General features: G+C 53.9%; 3 protein-coding genes across 6 annotated transcripts; all 3 read left to right on the top strand.

Annotated features, from left to right (window-relative positions):
- Window positions 1-9,942, top strand: Gdpd3 (glycerophosphodiester phosphodiesterase domain containing 3). Of its 2 annotated transcripts, XR_005092750.1 has the most exons (11): window positions 1-694; window positions 994-1,036; window positions 1,247-1,382; window positions 1,459-1,504; window positions 1,637-1,755; window positions 1,837-1,926; window positions 2,756-2,889; window positions 5,386-5,445; window positions 5,562-5,613; window positions 7,175-7,590; window positions 9,750-9,835. XR_005092750.1 is itself a non-coding variant. In XM_028885492.2 (10 exons), exons 1-10 carry the CDS (start codon window positions 556-558, stop codon window positions 9,891-9,893), a joined length of 963 nt encoding a protein of 320 aa, XP_028741325.1. In that variant the 5' UTR covers window positions 8-555; the 3' UTR covers window positions 9,894-9,942. The 2 variants fall into 2 exon arrangements, 1 of the variants encoding a protein (XP_028741325.1); XM_028885492.2 differs by lacking the exon at window positions 7,175-7,590 and having other exon boundaries at window positions 8-694; window positions 9,750-9,942.
- A 1,344-nt stretch (window positions 9,943-11,286) lies between these two features.
- Window positions 11,287-14,959, top strand: Ypel3 (yippee like 3). Of its 3 annotated transcripts, none has more exons than XM_028885498.2 (5): window positions 11,287-11,421; window positions 12,075-12,257; window positions 12,361-12,404; window positions 12,615-12,723; window positions 14,484-14,959. In XM_028885498.2, the coding sequence occupies exons 2-5, from the start codon at window positions 12,141-12,143 to the stop codon at window positions 14,571-14,573; spliced, it is 360 nt and encodes a 119-aa protein (XP_028741331.1). In that variant the 5' UTR covers window positions 11,287-11,421; window positions 12,075-12,140; the 3' UTR covers window positions 14,574-14,959. The 3 variants fall into 3 exon arrangements, with proteins under 3 accessions (XP_028741331.1, XP_037066499.1, XP_037066504.1); XM_037210604.1 differs by lacking the exon at window positions 11,287-11,421 and adding an exon at window positions 11,835-11,854; XM_037210609.1 differs by lacking the exons at window positions 11,287-11,421; window positions 12,361-12,404 and having other exon boundaries at window positions 12,184-12,257.
- Window positions 14,960-15,066: 107 nt separating this feature from the next.
- Window positions 15,067-19,818, top strand: Tbx6 (T-box transcription factor 6). The gene is made up of 8 exons (XM_028885493.2): window positions 15,067-16,060; window positions 16,149-16,380; window positions 17,276-17,543; window positions 17,644-17,790; window positions 17,872-17,942; window positions 18,804-18,877; window positions 18,960-19,143; window positions 19,222-19,818. The coding sequence occupies exons 1-8, from the start codon at window positions 15,943-15,945 to the stop codon at window positions 19,433-19,435; spliced, it is 1,308 nt and encodes a 435-aa protein (XP_028741326.1). The 5' UTR covers window positions 15,067-15,942; the 3' UTR covers window positions 19,436-19,818.
- Window positions 19,819-20,074: the final 256 nt, after the last annotated feature.

Genomic DNA, 20,074 nt, shown 5'->3' with positions numbered 1-20,074 from the left:
CCCTCCGCGGCCCCTGTAGTCTTTGGCTCCAGCTGGCCGGGGATGAGGATGGGGTAAAAGGAATTCCAGTCTCCTGGAAAGGGGGTCAGTTTTCCTTCAGTCACTGTCTTCCCTGACAGCTTCCTGTTTAACCGGCTGGGGTGATCTGTTGTGACTCAGGGCACCCTCCATCCCCAAATTCCTGGGAAGTGGCAAAGGCAGTTACAGATCCTGGCCACAAGCACCCATGGGAGACAGAAAGGTCTAAACAATGGTGACCCCACACACACACACCCACACACCTACACACAGAGTCAAGAACAGAAGGGGGTGTTGGGATCGTGAAAAGTCGGTGGACATGAAGCCCGGGGCTGCCTGCCTGGGTTCCTGTGCCTGCCCCAGCTCTGCAGTCTGGCCGAGTGCCAGGAGGACGGCGGCAGGCTCAGCAGGTCCCGGGCGTGGTACTGCCCAGCAGTGGAGCCAGCCTACACTGGCGCGGCAGGCAGGCAGGCGCGGCAGAGCCCCGCGGGACTGGGAGGCTGCACTTGTGGCAGACACCTGCCGAGGGGTGAGGCTATGGTCCCCGTCCTGTACCTCCTCCTGCCCACCCTGGGCTGCTATGTCGCGCTCTCCATCTTCTTCCTGCGCCGACCCCACCTGCTGCACGCAACCAGGGCTCCGGCCTTCCCCATCCGCCTGGCTGCCCACCGCGGAGGTGAGCTGAGTCAGGGAGGCGGGAGGGCTTGGCAGCAGCCACTTGGGGGGTGGAGTGAGCCTGAGAAGACAGGTGCCCCAGTGGGCAGCCCAGAGTGGAGGTACAAGGGGTGAGGGAACGGTAAAGACGGGTAAGGGGAGTCACGGGGGCCTGGAGGGCACGCGATGGAGAAGGAGAGGCCAGCTCAACCTGGCTGATGGGAAGAGAGGAAACCTGAAGCCAGTGGAAGCCATCAGGAAGAGAGGGAGGCAGGAAGGTCAGGCCAGGCCCCAGGGTCCCACCCAAACTGCCTCCCACAGGGTCTGGAGAGCGGCTGGAGAATACCATGGAGGCCATAGAGAAGTAAGCCCGACATGTGAGGTTGTGGGGTGAGCCCTGCAGGGCAGCCAAGGGCGCTATTTACTCACTTCCTAATTTGGGTGTCTGGAAGCCCCTGGAATTATGCAGGTGGGGTCACAGGTCCCACCATAAATTCTGTCCCAGGATCTCCCCTCCACTACATGCCCCGGTCCTTCCCTGGTCCTCTTCCCCCACCGACCTTTGCTCCCGTAGTTCCATGGCCCAGCGAGCAGATCTCCTGGAACTTGACTGCCAGCTCACACGGGATGGCGTGGTGGTAGTATCCCACGACAAGAACCTGTCCCGCCAGTCAGGCCTAAATAAGGATGTGAACAGCCTGGATTTTAAGGTGAGCTTTGCAGCCTCTCATACTGAGAGTTGACATGCTTGCACACGTGGGTCCTGATGACATTTGCTCCCCACAGGAACTGCCCCTCTACAAGAAAGAACTGGAGATCTATTTCTCACCAGGTAGGATGTGTACAGCCAGGCTCGAACTGCTTAGCCATCTTCTCACATACTCTCCCTACCCCCCCACCCCCCCACCCCCGCTCTAGCTCAGCTTTCCCACTCTGACCCCAGTTTTTGTGACCTGACTCCCAGGCCAATTTGCCCACGGGTCAGATCGACACATGATACGACTGGAGGACGTATTCCAGAAATTTCCAAGGTTGCCCATGAGTGTGGAGATCAAAGAAAAAAATGAAGAGCTCATTCACAAGGTGGTACTGAAGCCAGGCAGGTGAGGGCAGGCCCAAGAGGGGAGGCCTGGCTTCCCTCACCCCCCCTCGTTCCCGTCCTAGGTAGCCAACCTGGCTAGGAGCTTTGACCGCAGCGACATTACCATCTGGGCTTCAGAGAAGAACTCAGTCATGAAGAAGTGCAAGGCTGCCGTGAGTCCCTCGTTCTCTGCTATGGGGCCAGAAGCCACCCCAGCCCGGGGAGTCCGTGCTAGGGGGCCCTGCTTTGAGCACAGTCCCCAGTGTGGGGTTTGGAGCAGCAGGACCATGCGTGTGGCCATGTGCACTGCGGAGGTTGTCGCCATGAGGCCAGCGCTAGGGACCCCCCAGTGCCGGCTGTGTTGGTCAGTTAGTTGTTACTGTAACAGAACTTCAGGAAGCAACTCATGGCTCCTGGTTTCAGAGATTTTGACCCATAGCCACTTTGGCCCAATTGCTAGGGGTAGAGAGCATGAGAAACAGAGCCACTCAGTAGTGACGCTGAAGGGTGAAGACGATGCCTGGGCTGGCTTCTTCCTTTTTCCCCCTTCTGCTTTATCCAGACTCCTAGCCCACAGAGATGGTGCTGCCCGCACTCAGGGTGGGTTTCTTCCCTCCCTTAGCTAATTCTGTGGAAACATCCTCGGACATGGCCACAGCTGTGTGTCACCAAACTCCAGGGTACTGTTACTATGGTTTTGTTTTGTTTTGTTTGAGGCAGGGTTTCTCTGTGTAGCTTTGGAGCCTGTCCTGCAACTCACTCTGTAGACCAGGCTGGCCTCAAACTCACAGAGATCCGCCTGCCTCTGCCTCCCGAGTGCTGGGATTAAAGGCGTGGGCCACCACTGCCCGGCGGTGCCACTTCTTAATCAAGTGGACAGGATTAACCATTACACTGTTCAAGTGTGACTTTGGTGTCCAGCCCTGACGCCGTGGGCCCATACCAACTCTCTGCTGTCCCAGGCATGATGGGTCTGCTTCTCACTTCTCCCCTCGCCACCAGAACCCTGACATGCCGATGGCCTTCACCATACTGAGATCAATCTGGATACTGCTGCTCTACTACCTGGGGCTGCTACCTTTTGTCTCCATCCCTGAGAAGTTTTTCTTCTGCTTCCTGCCCACCATCATCAACAGGTATCAGTGGTGAGATAAGGCTTGGAAACACCCAGCTCAGGCAACGTTGCCCAGGATCCCCAGTTCCCTAGTTCCCTCAGCGTCACCAAGATTCTTTTTTTTTTTTTTTTTTTGGTTTTTCGAGACAGGGTTTCTCTGTGTAGCTTTGCGCCCTTCCTGGAACTCACTTGGTAGCCCAGGCTGGCCTCGAACTCACAGAGATCCGCCTGCCTCTGCCTCCCGAGTGCTGGGATTAAAGGCGTGCGCCACCACTGCCGGGCTACCAAGATTCTTTAAATATTTTTTTTTTTTTTTTTACTGTGCGTGTGTGTATGTGCCTACCTCATGTGTGCAGGGATAGAGTCCAGAAGAGGGTCAGATCCCCCGGAACTGGAGTTACAGGTGGCTGTGAACAACCAACATGAGTACTTAGAACCAAATTCAGGTCCTCCGAATGAATAGCAAGCACTCTTAACGGCTGAGTCGGCTCTCCAACCCCATGGCCCTTTATAGATTTGGTTTGGTTTTGTTTTCTTGAGACAGCGTTTCATGTGTCTTGAGCCTGGAACTAAGCAGCTGAGGAAGACACTGAATTTTTAATCCTCCTGCCTCCACTTCACTAGTGCTGCAATTATAGGCATACACCACCACACCTGCCTGGTTCTAGTCAGTGCTAGACACGGTGTATGCTGGGGAACAACTACCAGCCGAGTCACATCCTGGTTTGTTTTTAATTTGTTATAGGTGTATGTGTGTGTGTGTGTGTGTGCGCGCGCGCTATGGTATGTATTTGGAGGCCAGAGACAACCCTCTTTCTGCCTTTATATAAGCTCCAGAGACTGGACTCAGGTTACCTAGGCTTTCATGGCAAGGGCCTTTAGCCACTAAGCAAATGTTTCTCAACCTGTGGGTCGAGACCTCTGGGGATAGAAGGACCCTTTCACAGGGGTCGCCTAAGAGCATCAGAAAACAGCTATTTACATTATGATTCATAACAGTAGCAAGATTACAGTTAGGAAGTAGCAATGAAAATGTTGGGGGTCCCCACAACACGAGGAAGTGTATTAAAGGGTCGCAGCATTAGGTAGGTTGTGAACCACTGCACTAAGCCATCAAGATCTTGTTTTTTTTGAAACGAAGGTTTCACTATAGTCCAGGTTGACCTCAAATTCTCAATCCTCCTGCTTCAGCCTCCCTAGTGCTGGGATCACGGCCCTGCACCACTGTAGTTCCTGCCTGGCATTCATGAACACTAAGGGGTCTGTGACGCCCTGACTTGCAGGCAAACACCTTATCAGTAAGCAGTTTTCGGAGGAATTCATTCAGTACCTTGATGGGAAACCTCTCTGGTCAGTGGAGTTGTAGTAGTGTGTAATAATGTGGGTAGGTCAGTCTAGGAAATACAACTGACGACCTGGGTCAGGCCCTCTGGGCTGACGGCGTGGCTTTCTCATTCTCAAGAGGTTGGGTCGGTCCACCCTCCAGCAGAGCTGTTAACAGAGTGACCTTGGGAGGAAGAATTAGGAACTAGGTACTTCCTTAGCTGGGGCCTGCCTCCTCCCTTGCCTTTCTGACAACTTCTCCAGGCCTCTCCCCAAAGCTCTGGTTCAGCTATGTGGTTCTCAGGAAGGCTGGCTAGCCCCACAGCCCCTTTCCAAAGCTGTGTTTGCAGTGTTTTACACAGGGTTAAAGGTTTTCACAGACCGGGGGGTATTTGACCATTACCTCACAGTGCCCCCTCCCGGAAGGGTAAAGTCATGACCCCCCACACATTAGTATCAGATATGCAGAGAGTTTCTGTGACTTGCCCAAGGTCACACAGCTGGAAATATGGAGCCCAGGCAAACTCCAGAGTCTGACCTAGGACACTGCTCTAAAATCATCCCGGAAGTGAGGTAAGTTGTGACAAGTAGCCAGCCTATTGAGCAGTGTCTCATTTGAAGACCCTTCCACATTTGGGCATTGCGTCACACACCTGTAATCCCAGCACTCATGAGGCCAAGGCCAGAGGGTTGCAAGTTCCAGACTGGTCTTTAAAAATCCACCCAGACTCAACCAGGAGGACCCCTGTGATGTCCAGTTCTGGAGCCAAGCCGGTCCCAGGGCCATCACTGATGTGCTTTAGATCTCCCACTGTCTAAGACTCAGTTCCCTGTCCTTAAGATAGGAAAGGGGGCACACACTTTCAATCCAGCACTCGGGAGGCCAGCCTGGGCTACGGAGCGAGATCCAGGACAGCCACCAAAGCTACACAGAGAAACCCTATCTCGAAAAACCAAAAAGAAAAAAAGACAGGGAAGAGACAAGCTCTTAAACCAACCACTCCAGGACACAGTAGGCTCTCACTGTGGGCAGCTTCAAAGTTTCTTCAGGCCAGGCCAGGGTAACATTGGTCAAAGAGTCCGTACCACTCCACCCCTGTGACAGGGAGGGGGTGGGGGGTGGGAGTCGGGGGGAGGAGTGAGGGATGACATGGAGGGGCCACACCAAGGAGCTGACCCTGCCGCTTCTCCACAGGACTTACTTCCCATTTTCCTCTGGATGGATGAATCGACTCTCAGCTGCGGTTACAAAATGGTGAGGTGGGCAGGGCTGCTGGGTGGAGGGTCCACACGGGGACCTGCCGCCGCCCTTCTCCTCTGTCCCTCTCACCCCTGTATCATCACCCTTGCCATCCCCATCCTTCCTCCCAGGTTCATCATGAGGAAAAGCCTGATCCGACATTTGCAGGACCGAGGGATACAGGTGAGGACTCAACCACTCCCCACCCCCCCCAGCAAGGAGCTGGTTCCCAGTCTATACAGTTTCCACCATTCTGTGCCACAAGGTGGATCATTTGGGCAGGATCTCACCCGAGTCTCAGTTTCTTCGCCTATAGAATGCAGAAAATGGAGCTGGGCGGTGGTGGCGCACGCCTTTAATCCCAGCACTCGGGAGGCAGAGGCAGGCGGATGGATCTCTGTGAGTTCGAGGCCAGCCTGGTCCACAGAGCTAGTTCTAGGACAGCCAGGTCTACACAGAGAAACCCAGTCTTGAAACACACACACACACACACACACACACACACACACACACACACCCCAAATGCAGAGAATGGTATCAGTAGCTCTTTTGAATGTGTACCTGGTACTTAATCAGGGACTGATAAGCATCCACCACTGGTCATGATGCTGGAGCCTGCTGAGAAGGTGCTGGGAACTACCCTGTTGCTCTGCCTTGATCAGTGGTCTATGGGAGCAGCGAAGGCATCTTGGTTTGGGTTTGGGTGGACTTGTTTGTTTGGTTTTATGTGTAATAAGTGTTTTGCCTGCATATCTATCTGGCCTGGCACTGAGGCTGGAAGATGGCATCAGATCCCTGGAAGCCGGAGTCACAGACAGTTGTGAGCTGCCAGGTGGACACTGGGATCAAATCTGGCTCCTCTGCAAGAGCAGTAAGTGCTCTGAACTACGGAACCATTTCACTGGCCTCCTTTTTGTTGGTTTTTTTTTTTTTTTTTTTTTGAGGCAGGGTCTCACCATATAACTCTTGATATGTAGACCAAGCTGGCCTCAGACTCACAGAGATCCACCTGTCTCTGTCTCTTGAGTGCTGGGATTAAAGGCATGCGCCACCCTGCCTGGCCATGGTTTTGTTTTGTTGGCTTGTTTTCATTTTTTTATTGTTTTATTTTATGCATATGGGTGTTTTGCATACATGTGTATCTGTGTACCTCATGTGTGCCTGGTACCCAAAGAGGCCAGAAGAGGGCATCAGATCCCCTGGAAATGTAGTTACAAATGGCTGTGAGCCACCATGTGGGTGCTGGGAATCCAAGCAAGGTCCTCTGGAAGAGCAACTAGTGATCTTAACCACTGAGCTATCTGGTCTTTTATGTAGACCAGGCTGGCCTCACTCATGGCAATCCTCTTGCCCCTGCCTCCCTAATGGTGGAGTTGCAGGCATAAACCACTGTGCCTGGCTTTGGACATTAAGTCAGCAAGCCTCACTGAGATGGTTCCACACATTCACCTGGGATGAGAGCGTTCTATCAAACATGGGGGGGGGGAGCCTGTCAACCCCAGGTGGGATGTGATGTCACAGCTAAGGACAGGAGCCAGTATTATGGGCCACAGACAGAGGGAGGTGGGGTCAGTTGGAAGAAGGGTGAGGGGAAGACAGCTCTTGGGGAGAAGAAGGACATCACAGGCAGGCATCTAGAGGGTTAAAGCTTGGAGGACACAAGGCTGGGCTCCGAGGGACTGAGTGGGTTCCTGTGGCTAAGGGCGGGGAGGTCAGTTAGACCCACTGGCCTCATGTCTAACAGGACCACGATCCTCAGCGCCCAGGGCGGGAAGCTTTTGAAGGTCTGCCGTAGGAAACATGACCCAGATAAACTCATACAGTAAGACTCACTTGGTCTACAACATGGCGACCGTGTGATGATGGGACAGGAGAGTGACATTAAGAGCCTGATGCGGCCATGAACAGGAGTCAAACTTGAGTGACCACAGTGGGAACAGACGGAACAGTTAACTCCCAGAGAGGAGCTTGGGCCACTGCCTGTATGGATGAGGCAGGAGGAGAAGAGCTGTTCCTTACCAGCCCCCTCTCACCTCTGACCTCCACGTGTTTAAAGTCGGGACCCTTGCCTGTGAAACTAAGACATCTAGAGACCATGTCAAGTCAACCAGCTGCAGGGGCTCACACACATAGTCCCTGGGACACAGAGGCAAGAGGATGGTTTGTTCTAGACCAGCTTGGGCTAAATAATGCTCCCTGCCTCAAAAGAACAAAACAAAGATGAACAGGGAAGGCACTATGGGGTTCCGTGGCTAAAGGCTTCGGCTGTCAAACCTGATGACCTGAGTTTGACCCGGAACTCCTAGGAGCTGTCCTCTGACCCGCACACCTGGTGTGGTGTGCACCCACCCCCACATAAATAAACATCATCAAATTGTTTTAAATTCAAAACCTATGGCTGGGTTGGTAGAGCGCTTGCCTGGCAGCCACAAAGCCCTGGGTTCGGTCCCCAGCACAGGGAAAGAAAAGGGACTGGAGAGATGGCTCCTCAGTTGAGAATACCTGCTGCTCTCCTAGAGGACCCAAGTTTGGTTCCCAGCACCCATAATCACTGGCTTACAACCCCGTGTAACTTCAGTTCCAGGGGACGAGATGCCCTCTTCTGACCTGTGTTGGTACATAGACATACATGTAGACAAGACACTCATACCTATAAAATAAATAAGTAAACCTTTAAAAAAAATTAAATAAATACAAATAATTGCATAAAAAGAACAACAACAGGAAGCAAAACAAAATAAAAAAACAACAGGAATAGTGGTACATACCTGCAACCTGAGCACTAGGGACATGGAAGGAGAGGACAGAGGTTCAAGGTCATCACCAGCGACATAGAGAGTTTGAGGCTAGCTTGGCTAAAGAGGCCCTAACGGAGAGAAGAGATGAGAACATAGGAAACGGTAAAATAATTAGTAATGGGCTGTTTAGTATTTAACTTAAAACACATATTACATTTACGTGTGTGTGTGTGTGTGTGTGTGTGTGTGTGTGTGTGTGTGTGTGTGTGTACATGTGGGGGGAGGCACATCCCACAGTGTGCATGGAGAGGTCAGAGAGTAAGTTCCAGGAATCAGTTCTTTCCTCCCACCATTGGCTCATGGGGACCAGTCTCAGGTCTTCAGGTGTTCACTGAGTCATTTCACTGGCCCTGGCTTGTGGTATTTGTTTTGCTTTGCAGCACTAGGGATCAAACCCAGGGCTTTGCACATGGCAGGCCAGTGTTATACCATTGAGCAACTCAGTTCTTTGATTATTTGTTTGTGACACGTCTCATAGCCCAGGCTGGCCCTTGAACTCCCTACATAGCAGAGGGTATCCTTGAACTCCCTTTCCTCCGTCTCTTGCCTCTCAGTGCTATAAAAACAAGCATGCACCACCACACCCCAATTTCATTTTGTTTATTTATTTGTTTTTTGGTTTTTCAAGACAGGGTTTCTCTATGTAGTCCTGGCTATCCTAGAACTCACTCTGTAGACCAAGCTGGCCTGGAACTCACAGAAATCCGCCTGCCTCTGCCTCCCAAGTGCTGGGATTAGAGTCCTGCACCACCACCGGCTTTTACCTTTGTTTTAAATAGGCTTGCTTTTTTTTGTTTTTGTTTTTGTTTTTGTTTTTGTTTTTTGAGACAGGGTTTCTCTGTGTAGTTTTGGTGCCTATCCTGGATCTCGCTCTGTAGACCAGACTGGTCTCAAACTCACATAGATCCACCTGCCTCTGCCTCCTGAGTGCTGGGATTAAAGGTGTATGCCACCACCATCCATTAATAATAGCTATGTTTAATAACCAGTTTGAAAGTCCCTAAAAAGGAACCATCAGCTCCAGCTCACCATTGCTGGGACATCTGCTATAGAATAATCCCCTTGTACACTGTAAAGATTTGTCACTCGAACTGGTTTAATAAAATGTTGACTGGCCAGTAGCCAGGCAGGAAGTATAGGTGGGGCAACCAAACTAAGAATTCTGGGAAGAGGAAGGGCAGAGTCAGGAGTCACCAGCCAGATGCAGAGGAGGCAAGATGAGAATGTTGTACTGAGAAGTACCAAGCCACATGGCTAAACATAAGTAAGAATTATGGGTTAATCTAAGTGTAAGAGCTAGTTAGTAAAAAGCCTGAGCTACCGGCCAAGCAGTTATAATTAATATTAAGCCTCCAAGTCAATTATTTGGGAAATGGTTGCCAGGTATTTGGGAGTTGCTGGTGGGACAGAAACTTCCATTTACAGAGAGGTCTGTGCAGAAGAACAGGGTGCCACCTCCTGGAAGTTAAAGGAAGCTTTGGGCAGATTTGGAAACTAACCTGGTCCTTCTTTCCTGCTCAGGTGCTATTTTGGTGCCTTAATGAAGAATCGGATTTTGAAGTGGCCTTCAACCTGGGGGCTAATGGTGTCATGACTGATTTCCCCACGGCCCTGAGACACTACCTAGACAAGAAGGAACCACGGGCCCCTGCCTCCTCAGTCTGAGGCCCTGTCCTCTCTTTTTAAGAAAAATAAATATTTTCTTGTCAGCACATAGTTCATGGATCGGGGAGTTGGAGGGTCAATCCTGAAGACTCTGAAGATGGAAATGGAACTCAGTGGTGTAGTGTGCTTGCACACCACGAACGTGGCTCTGGGTTTAATACATACTGCGTGAGAGGGCACACATCTTAGGGGAGAGCAAGAAAACCTGGGATGAGCTGGGTCTGGTGATGAACATCTTTAACCTCAGCCCTTAAGAGGCAGGGCAGGTGGACCTCTGAGTTAGATGCCAAGGCTACAAAATGAGACCCCCCCCCCAAATTCTGGGGGCCTAATTAGGCTGGCCCACTTGTTCCACTACATTCCAGACCCAGCAGGGGCACCACACCCTGTGCCAGCGTGGCCTCCACTCTGTAGTAGCTAACCCAGGCCCCACTCTAGAGTCCATAGATGAGTGGTTTTCCTGAAGCCATTAAAAGACCCAGGCACACAACAAAGGACTTGATTTCCCTCACGCTGCTGATTTTGGCCTTACACACTGAGCTGCAGCAGGCAGGCATGGGTGAGCTCACAGGCTCCCCCACTGTACCGACTGTCCACTTTCTGATCTCCAACACTGGGGCCTACCTCATTTAATAGATATTCCCAATGCAGTAATTTTCAGGCCTGATGGGTACTGGGACTCTGCAGTGAACACAAGTCTGTGTATGCAGACACACGTTTAAACAGACATTTCCACTGGGGTCAGATCTACAGTAACCTGGAGGCCAGGCGTACCAGAGGATGCCCGGGAGCAGAGGATGCCCAGGAGCAGATGATGCCCAGCAGTAGAGACTGAGTCCTCCTAAAGCTTTGGTTCCTGGGAGTCTACTAGCAAAAGGGCAACCGTTAGCTCTTCCCTTCTAAGAGTCTGTTCCACGTGCTTGGGAAAAGTGAGAATTTCAACTTTGACTCTTACCATCGGGATAATCTCTGGAGAGGATCTCTTCTCCAAACCTCAGAACCTGGTCAAACGGAGAAACTACGGGACTGTGGGGCAGGGTGACCAGACTGGCCAGTGGATAAACGAAGACAATGACGACTGTTTCTCGGGAGGGTGCGTATAGACGCCTACTAACCCCACGTCGTCGGGTTAGAATCCTTGTCTCTTCGAGCGCCGGGGGTAGTTAAAAGCGAAATCAGGCCCGGGGCACCGACCGGCCTCCGGGCTAGGCTGCGGGTCGCAGCCGCATTTCCGGGCGAGCAGGCGAAGCCGAAGCCGGGAGCAGGGGGAAGGGCAGCCCTGCCTGCGCTGGCCGCCGTATGACGCGCCCCCTCATTTGCATGCGGCGCTCGGATTGGCCACGGCGGCCGCCGGGACAGGAGGCCGGCCCCCTCCCCCTCCCGCCGCAGCCGCGGCAGCAGCTGGTCTCGGTGTAAACAAGTCGAGGCGGCTGCGAACCGGGCCGGGGGGGACGGCGCCCATCAGGAGCGCCCCCCACTCCCAGGCCAGGCTACCCCGCGGACCGGGCCCCCCACGCGCCCAGGCGAGGTGAGGCCTGCCCCGGCGTCGCTGCGCGTCGCCCCCGCCCCGCAAGCGAGGACTGCCCCTTCCCCCGCGCGCGCCCCCATCCCCTCGCCCCAGGTGAGCCCTGGGGTCTCAGGTAAGGCTTGGCGACGCAGGTAAGATCCCCTCGGCGGAGACGAGGCTCGGCGCCTCCAGGTAAAAGCCCCTCCTCTTCCTAGGGGACCCTCCTCCTTTGGGGAGGCCTTCTGTCTCCAGGTGAGAGACCCTTTCCCCCAAGAGAACTCCATGTACCCCACATTTGTCCTGCCCCTCGTCCAAATAGGGCCCCAAGGACCAGTCAGTTCCTTACCCACCCACCCCAATACTCCCTCAAAACTGAAAACTGGCAGCCCATCCACTCTGAAGCCCCTTCTTCCCGTTTCAGATGCCAGCTCAGCAGGGGTGAGGCCAGAAGCAGGTGGGTGACTCACCTGGTGCTCCTCCTAGCCTCAGTTTACCCGCTGATGCAACCTGAGGCCTCCTCAGTGAGTCAAAACTGAGATGACTCTGGTCCCTGGTGAGACTCCTGGCTCCAGGGACAGGAGAGAGCAGCCAAGTGTGACAGAGTCCCCATAGTTCTGGGCTTGCCTGCATACGTGTGGCCTTGGTCCTGACAGTCCACCTCTCCTCCCTGGCAGGCACTGGGCTCCCTCTGCTCCCCGTGGGCCGCTCCCCGCGTGGGGCCACTGCCCTTGGCCCCCGCCATGGTGCGGATTTCCAAGCCCAAGACGTTTCAGGCCTACTTGGATGACTGTCACCGGAGGTATAGCTGTGCCCACTGCCGTGCTCACCTGGCCAACCACGACGACCTCATCTCCAAGGTAAGCAGGCCACCACCGAGCAAGTCTAGAATGGCAAGGGGCTGCCTGGCCACTCCCAGCCAATGGCCCTAACCCCTCCTCTCCTCTTCCCACTACCCTCCAGTCCTTCCAGGGCAGTCAGGGCCGTGCCTACCTCTTCAACTCTGTGTGAGTATTCACCTCCTTCCTTTCTTTTCCTGACCTCCGGTGTGACCTGTGACCCCGGGCATCATGCCGATGTTCCCAGAGTCCCTTGTTTCAGACAGGAAGCCACGATCAGGCCTCTCTTAGAGGCTAAGAACAGACACTGCACATGCTAGCTAGAGGGGGGCTCTGGGCTGCTGAGACCCTCCCTGGGACCACCCTTTATCCCCACAGGGTGAATGTGGGCTGCGGGCCAGCAGAGGAGCGGGTGCTGCTGACAGGTCTTCATGCTGTCGCTGACATCCACTGCGAGAACTGCAAGACCACTTTGGGCTGGAAATATGTGAGTGCGTGATCTCTGACCCCAGGCTGGCCTTTGACCTAACCTCACATCCCTTCTTCCTCGAAAGCATACACCTTTCAGAGTAGGGCTGGCTCAGCACAGACGGAACAGACTGTTTCTCCCCAGGGACTGGTGTTGGTCCCTTGCATTCTACAGAGCTTTGAGGACGTTCCTCTGCCCTCGGAGGCACTAGTGCCCCCATCCTAGAGATAAAGAGCAAGCAGAGCCAGCGTTTAGTGCATGCTTATATGCCATGCACATGAACACACTTGGTGTATAGTCTCTCATTCAGTCATTACAATGGTTCTGATGGCAGAATCTTACTCCAGAAGACAGGGCGAGTCTGAAGATGTTAGGACATTTGCCCAGGGTCACACAACTAAATGGAAATTAGGTCTACAGATCTCCTTTGCACGGCTCACATTGCTTCTGGTGCTGTCTAGCATCTGATTTCACAACCTCAAGTCTCATTTCCTTATCTGGCATTGGAGCATAAAGCCACTACCTGGCGTGGAAGAGCTTCACGAGGATCCGATTAGATGTCGCAAAGGGGGTGCTTTGGGGAAGGTACAAGGAGTTGGGCAAGGCATCACTTGGAGTGGCTCTTGTGAGCTGGATGCCCCAGGCAGGGACAGTCCTAACTTGACTTTACCTCTGGCCCTGCCACAGATTTTCTGTGTGTCCCTGACAGGTGGCTTGGCCCCTTGGAAATTCCTAAATATGTGACCTAGACCAGAGGCTAAAAACTCATGTCAGCTGGGTGATGGTAGCGCATGCCTCTAATCCCAGCACTCAAGGCCAGCCTGGTCTACAGAGTGAGTTCCAGGAAAGGTGCAAAGCTAGACAGAGAAACCCTGTCTCGAAAAACAAACAAAAAAGAAAATAAATAAAAAAATAACTCTTGTCAGCCAGGCGATGGTGGCACATGCCTCTAATCTCAGCACTCAGGAGACAAAGGCAGGCGGATCTCTATAAGTTCAAAGCCAACCAGGTCTACAGAGCAGGTTCCAGGGCTATGCAGAGAAACCCTGTCTTGAAAAACAAAACAAACAAAAAAAAAAAAAAAAAACAAACTCAAATGTCAGCAGGGTGTGGTGGTACACACCTTTAATCCCAGCACTCAGGAGGCAGAGGCAGGTGCTCTCTGAGTTCTAAGCCAGCCTGGTATAACATAGTGAGTTCCAAGACAGCTAGAGCTACATAGACCCTGTCTCAAAAACAACAAAAGCCTCTCAGATGTCTAGAAAGCCAAGCAGTTACTGTGGATTTGTAAATGGGTAGCATAGATTTAGGGCAGGGAAAGCAGGCTGGGGCAAAATGGAGTGAGCATGTATGTTTATAGTTTAGTGGGTTTTTTGTTTTGTTTTTTTTAATGTGGTGCTTGTATCAAATCCAAGCCTTCCCACATGCTAAGCATCCCCAACCCCTAAAATTATTTCTATTAAGCTCTCTGCTATCTAAACAAAACTACCTATAGGCTGAGATGACCCTTAGGCCACCAGTTTGCAACCCTGGACTATGAAGTCTTCTAGGTACTTCCCTGTTGGAACTGTCTTTAATGTTCAAAAGGCACCCATGATTCAAAGTTCTGTTCCAGGGGAGAAGCAGCCCTGCCAGTTGGGGGGGGGGGGGCGGTAGCTGGGCTTCTCTGGACCACAGTTTTTTCATACACAAAACAAAACCCATCATATCCATTTCCCAACCCCACTGCTGGTGGTGAAAGCCCTGTGCATGGATGGCAGCCCTCTCTCTCCTTTCAGGAGCAAGCCTTTGAAAGCAGCCAGAAATACAAAGAGGGGAAGTACATCATTGAACTCAACCACATGATCAAAGACAACGGCTGGGACTGAGCTAGCTCCTGACGCATGTGGCTTCCTCCGGGCCTGGCCGCCAGGGGGAGCCACTGGTATCGCTCCTCCTGAAGGGAGCTCTGGACCCTCAGGGCCCCCACAGGGGAAGCATCCAGCTCCTGTACATATATTTTATTGCATGCACTGTGACCTTGGGGGGGAGACCAGGAGGGGGACTGCACCCCCAGTACCTCCCTGCGATCTGGCTGGCTTGGATCTCATTTTTTAACCCCTTCCTGTCCTGCCTGTCCCATAGATACGGCCTGTGCGCTGCTCTCATGGCCCCGGTGCACTACCTTCCTGTGAACTCCCACTGGATCCCTCTTACCCGCGGCGTGTCTGTTCTCGTTCTGTAGCGTTTGTAAATAATAAAACAATGAAATGGAGACAGCCCTTGGCTCACATGGAGTACAGGCAGGGGACCTGGAATCCAGGCTCCTTTCCTATAGATAGGTTCCATTCTGAGCCTCAGCATTGGGGGTGGGGTAGGAACAGTAGGCCAAGCTGGTCTAGCCTCTGACCTCTTGTCAACGTAAGTCTTGGCTTCAGTGCCTAGGAGGCAGCTTCAAGGAAGGCCCCCACTTCTCTGGCTTTGCTACCCCTCTCTGGACTACAATTCCCAACAACCCCAGCACTGCCTGTCTGTGGCCTTTGCGTGCGTCCGGCGCAGTGCTTACTGGGAAATGTAGTTGTGTTTCTCGGCGCGAGACCGCTCTCCTAGCACGAGACTGGAGCTGTGCACGCCCCTCAACTTTTGAGACTTGGAGGTTTTTCAGACTATAAACCAAGGAGGACTCTAGGCTTTAGCACTCTGCTGCGGTCTCTTGAAGATGCCCAGTGTCTGGCATGTCAGCTCAGGCACCAACTCTGCACTTGTCCTCCAGTTCACTTCGCAAGGCTAGTCCTCCAAGTGAAGAAAACGGAGGGGTCACCTTCCAGAAAGTCTGGGGCTTTAGGGTCTGACCCGGGATCCTAGACTTGGTACCAGGACCCAGATCCCACCCCTGCCCCCCCCTGCCGGGCTTCCCCCCTCCGTGGGAACGGAGACCAGCTGGCCGGAAGCGCCAAACTGCGTCCCTATCCTAGCCCTAGGGATCAATCAGGCCGAGGAGTTAATTATGTAATGAGGGGGCAGGGGGTCGGGACTAGTGAAGCCGTGAGGGAGAGGGGAGGGTACCCAGGTATCCGGCCTCCTCTTGGACCCCTTCGAGGCCCCAGGGGTCTCCATTCCTGCCCACCTCCAGGGCCCCAGGGAGGGGAGGGGCTGTGATCTCTGGTTTGGAAGGGGCTGTGCTGTGAGCTATAAAGGGGGCATCTCTTAGACCCTGGACTCTAGCAACGGGACACAAGGCCAGAAGAAACTACCAACATGTACCATCCACGAGAGTTGTACCCCTCCCTGGGGGCTGGCTACCGTCTGGGACACCCCCAGCCTGGGGCAGACTCTAGCTTCCCACCTGCCCTGGCAGAGGGCTACCGCTACCCTGGTGAGCGGTTGGATCGGCTCTGGGTAGGGGGCAGGAGACCGGGAATATGTGGCCCTCCCCTGGATCCTCATTCTTCCCACATCTCCAGATTTGGATACCTCTAAACTGGATTGCTTCCTCTCTGGGATTGAGGCAGCTCCCCACACTCTGTCCGCGCCCCCTCCTTTGCCCCTTCTGCCATCTCTGGGCCCCGAGACAGCACCACCACCTCCAGAGGCCCTTCACTCGCTTCCTGGGGTCAGCCTGAGCCTGGAGAACCAGGAACTGTGGAAGGAGTTCAGCGCTGTGGGCACAGAGATGATCATCACCAAGGCTGGCAGGTGAGGGGTGGCCAAGTCAGTTTCTAGAAAGGATAGAATTCCTGGGGACAGAGCTAGGCTTAAGCGTTTCTCCAGGGATAGTACAACCCAGAGAGCAAAATCTGAATGTGGCCTGACACTGTCGGTAACTCTGGATGACGGGGGTTACACTGTAACGAGGTTCAAGGATGAGTCCGGAGAGTCTGTGGCTGGGTTTAGGAGCCATTCTATTAAGGGTCAGAGAGGTCAGTCTGTGCTTGGGGCACGGAAGTCTGGATGGGTTATAGGTTGGCTCGTGGCCTAACTCAGAGACAGCGTGAGAAGGAGTAAGGACCAGCCAGGGACCAGGGTCAGGAAAATCAGTCCAGGGTCAGGGTCAGTATGTGGCTAAGTCCTAGCTCACCCTAGAGGAAGGTAGGTGATCAGTGTGTGAGCTCTGGCAAGGTCTCTAAGGCCTGAGCCCTGGATAAACCCTGTCCCCAGGCCCAGCACCTATTATTTCTGAAGAAGGTTAGTCTGTGCTGCAGTTAGGTGGGAGCCAGAGGCTCCTCAGGAAGAAGGTGGTCACCATGGTTTCTGCAGAGTTTGAAGGGACAGGGGTCAGAAGCCTGGGCAGGAAGAGGTAAGGGCTCTGAGACAGGATTGCGCCATGTTGTTACTAGAGTGGAGAGTGAAGGAGTAAGTGGGGAGACTGGCCTGCTGGGGCCCCTAGCCTGTCCGTCCCTTTTCTCCATCTGTAAGATAGAAGAAGCCTTCCAGCGCTGAGATTTTTTGCACCGGAGAATCGAATTACACCTCTCTTGCTGTTACTGTGCCAAAATCGCGGTGCCTGTTCCAGTCCCTTTGCTAGTACTGGGTCCGGGTCTGGTAGTGGGTGGCTCCAGGCCTCGCCCTTCCTCCTCCCTCCCCTGTGCAGGCGCATGTTCCCTGCTTGCCGAGTGTCGGTCACTGGCCTGGATCCGGAGGCCCGCTACCTGTTCCTTCTGGATGTGGTTCCAGTGGACGGGGCCCGCTACCGGTGGCAGGGCCAGCACTGGGAGCCTAGTGGCAAGGCGGAGCCCCGCCTACCTGACCGCGTCTACATTCACCCGGACTCTCCTGCCACCGGTGCCCACTGGATGCGGCAGCCAGTATCCTTCCATCGCGTTAAGCTCACCAACAGCACGCTGGACCCCCATGGCCACGTGAGGCCCAGGCTGGGACTCCTTGATGGGGTTTTAGGGTGATACTGGGTGGAGAGCTAAGGCTGGGGCCCAGGGAATCACCCCATTTCTTCCCTCCCAGCTGATCTTGCACTCCATGCACAAGTATCAGCCCCGGATCCATCTGGTGAGGGCCACCCAGCTCTGCAGCCAACACTGGGGAGGTGTGGCCTCCTTCCGATTTCCCGAGACCACATTCATCTCTGTGACAGCCTACCAGAACCCTAGGGTGAGTGAGTGACCTTGCTTGAGGGAGGGGCAGTGCCCTGCCCAGGCTGCGGGGGGCCTTGACCTGAATGTGTGTTCTCAGATCACGCAGCTGAAGATTGCCGCCAATCCCTTTGCCAAAGGTTTCCGAGAGAATGGCAGAAACTGTAAGAGGTGGGCATCATTCATTCAGTGGGTGTCTACTAATTGCTTAGTGTGTGCCAGGCACTCTGCCAGGGCACCGGGAACATGATGGTGAGTAAAAACACTTTATCCACTCTTAAATACTTAAGATTGCTCAGTCCTCATACAATCGAGATTCCAGTGGGCAGTGTAGACAAAAACAAGAGAAACCTATAAATTCTAATGAGCAGTAAAGCATGGAAAGGAGAGGAAGGACGGGAGGGAAGTGGCAGATAAAAGGCACCCGAGGACATTTGAGAAAAGACCTTCAGTCAGGGAAGGAGCCATGTGGGTGTCTGGCAAAGCACATGTGCAAAGGCCCTGAGGCAGGAGAGTGAAAAGCAAGTCAGGGAAGTGATCGGAAGTCAGATACTGCTTACCAACCAAAGACTTGGGCGTGGGCTCTGAATACAGCCCCAAGGAGCTGACCTAGGCCCTGGGAGAGCTTCTAGTCTATCCCAAATGTAGGCAGTGACATGTCTTGAGGGAGGTGTGTTTGGCTACGGAAGGTCAGGGAGGCATTCCTGCAAGAAGCAGTCAGGTGCGGAGACTCCAGCAAGGCTGTGATGCGGCAGAGGGCCTGGCCTTTGCAGCTGGGAAGGTGTTTTCTTGGATTTTGATACCCAAGGAGGAAAGCACTGAAGAACCAAGTCCAAGTCAGAGAGAAACCTCAGCTCTGCTGCTTTTTAGTGGCTTAATTTTCTGGCCTTCAGTTCCTTATCTGTAAAATGGGTATAATATAGCACCTGCCCAACAGGGTGCCTGATAGGGTGAAATACCTGGCACCTGGTAAGTACTATTAGTGCCATCATCATCACCATCACCATCATCACCATCATCATCATTCCCCAGGGAGCGAGATGCCCGTGTGAAGAGGAAACTTCGGGGCCCAGAGCCAGTGGCTACAGAGGCCTGTGGGAGTGGGGGTGAGTGCTCTCCTGACGGTGATGGGGCCAAGCTTGAGACACTGAGCCTCCCCTAGCCAACCTGTGCCTTTTGTCTCCTCAGATACGCCCGGGGGGCCCTGTGACTCCACCCTGGGTGGGGACATTCGGGACTCAGATCCAGAGCAGGCTCCAGCCCCCCGGGAAGCTGCTTCTGCCCCAGCTCCTCCATGTGGTGGTCCCAGCGCGGAGGCCTACCTCCTGCACCCTGCAGCTTTCCATGGGGCCCCCAGTCACCTACCAGCCAGGTGAGGTGCACGGAGGGCTGGGTGCTCCAGGAGGGTGCGTGCCTCTCCTCTCCTGATACCCTTTTCTCCTGACTTCAGGAACCCCAGCTTCCCTGAGGCTCCAGACCCTGGGCGCCCAGCCCCCTACTCAGCTGCATTCCTGGAGCTACAGCCTGGACCAGGGGGCTCTGCCTACCAGGCAGCTCCGTCTGTAACATCCTTTGCCCCACACTTCATTCAGGGGGGCCCCTTCCCTCTACCATACCCAGGACCTGGAGGATATCTGGACATGGGATCCAAGCCAATGTACTGAGCCATGATGCAGCAGGCCAAGGCAGGGCCTGTGCCATCTTCCCCTTCAGACCTCCGGCCCCCTCCCCCAGCCTGGCAGCACCCTCCTTCAAGTGCCCCCTCCCCCCCACCAAATGGCTGCCTTGGGCCTCTCCTCTACCCTTTAGTTCACACCTTGACTTCACTCCACCCCCTCTGGCTTCAAAGCTCAGGCAAGGCTGCTGAGTCCAGCTGGGGCCAGCTTCCCCTCTCGCTCTCACCTCAGTGTGAATGGAGGGACTTTGCCTGGCCAAATGGAGCCCCAGCCCAGTACCCCACCTCCCGGGGGCTCATCACTGGTGTAAGCCACACCAATTTGTTCTCAGGATCAGCGTTATTTTTGTTAATAAAACTCAAAAGACATCAGTGCTCAGGAAACGTTGGGCTAATGGTGTTGGCCCTGGGTGGGGCTGGGGTAGCCACAGCTTTAAGGGGAGACCCAAGCAGTTTCCAGATGCTTGTCCTTGTGGACGTGAAGCAGCCTGCTCCAGGCATGTCCCCCTTCAGGAAGATGGGTAAGTTTCCTCACAATGCTTATTTTAAGAATTAGGGCTGTCCTGGAACCTGGTTTTTACCCAGCACCAAGCAAGCCTTTGGGAAAGATCAGCAGATGGAGCCTGAA

Source organism: Peromyscus leucopus, chromosome 1 (assembly GCF_004664715.2).
Source record: "Peromyscus leucopus breed LL Stock chromosome 1, UCI_PerLeu_2.1, whole genome shotgun sequence".
NCBI lineage: Eukaryota > Metazoa > Chordata > Mammalia > Rodentia > Cricetidae > Peromyscus > Peromyscus leucopus.
The sequence above is the reverse complement of the archived record's forward strand: the minus strand, read 5'-3'. Positions and strand labels throughout refer to the sequence as shown.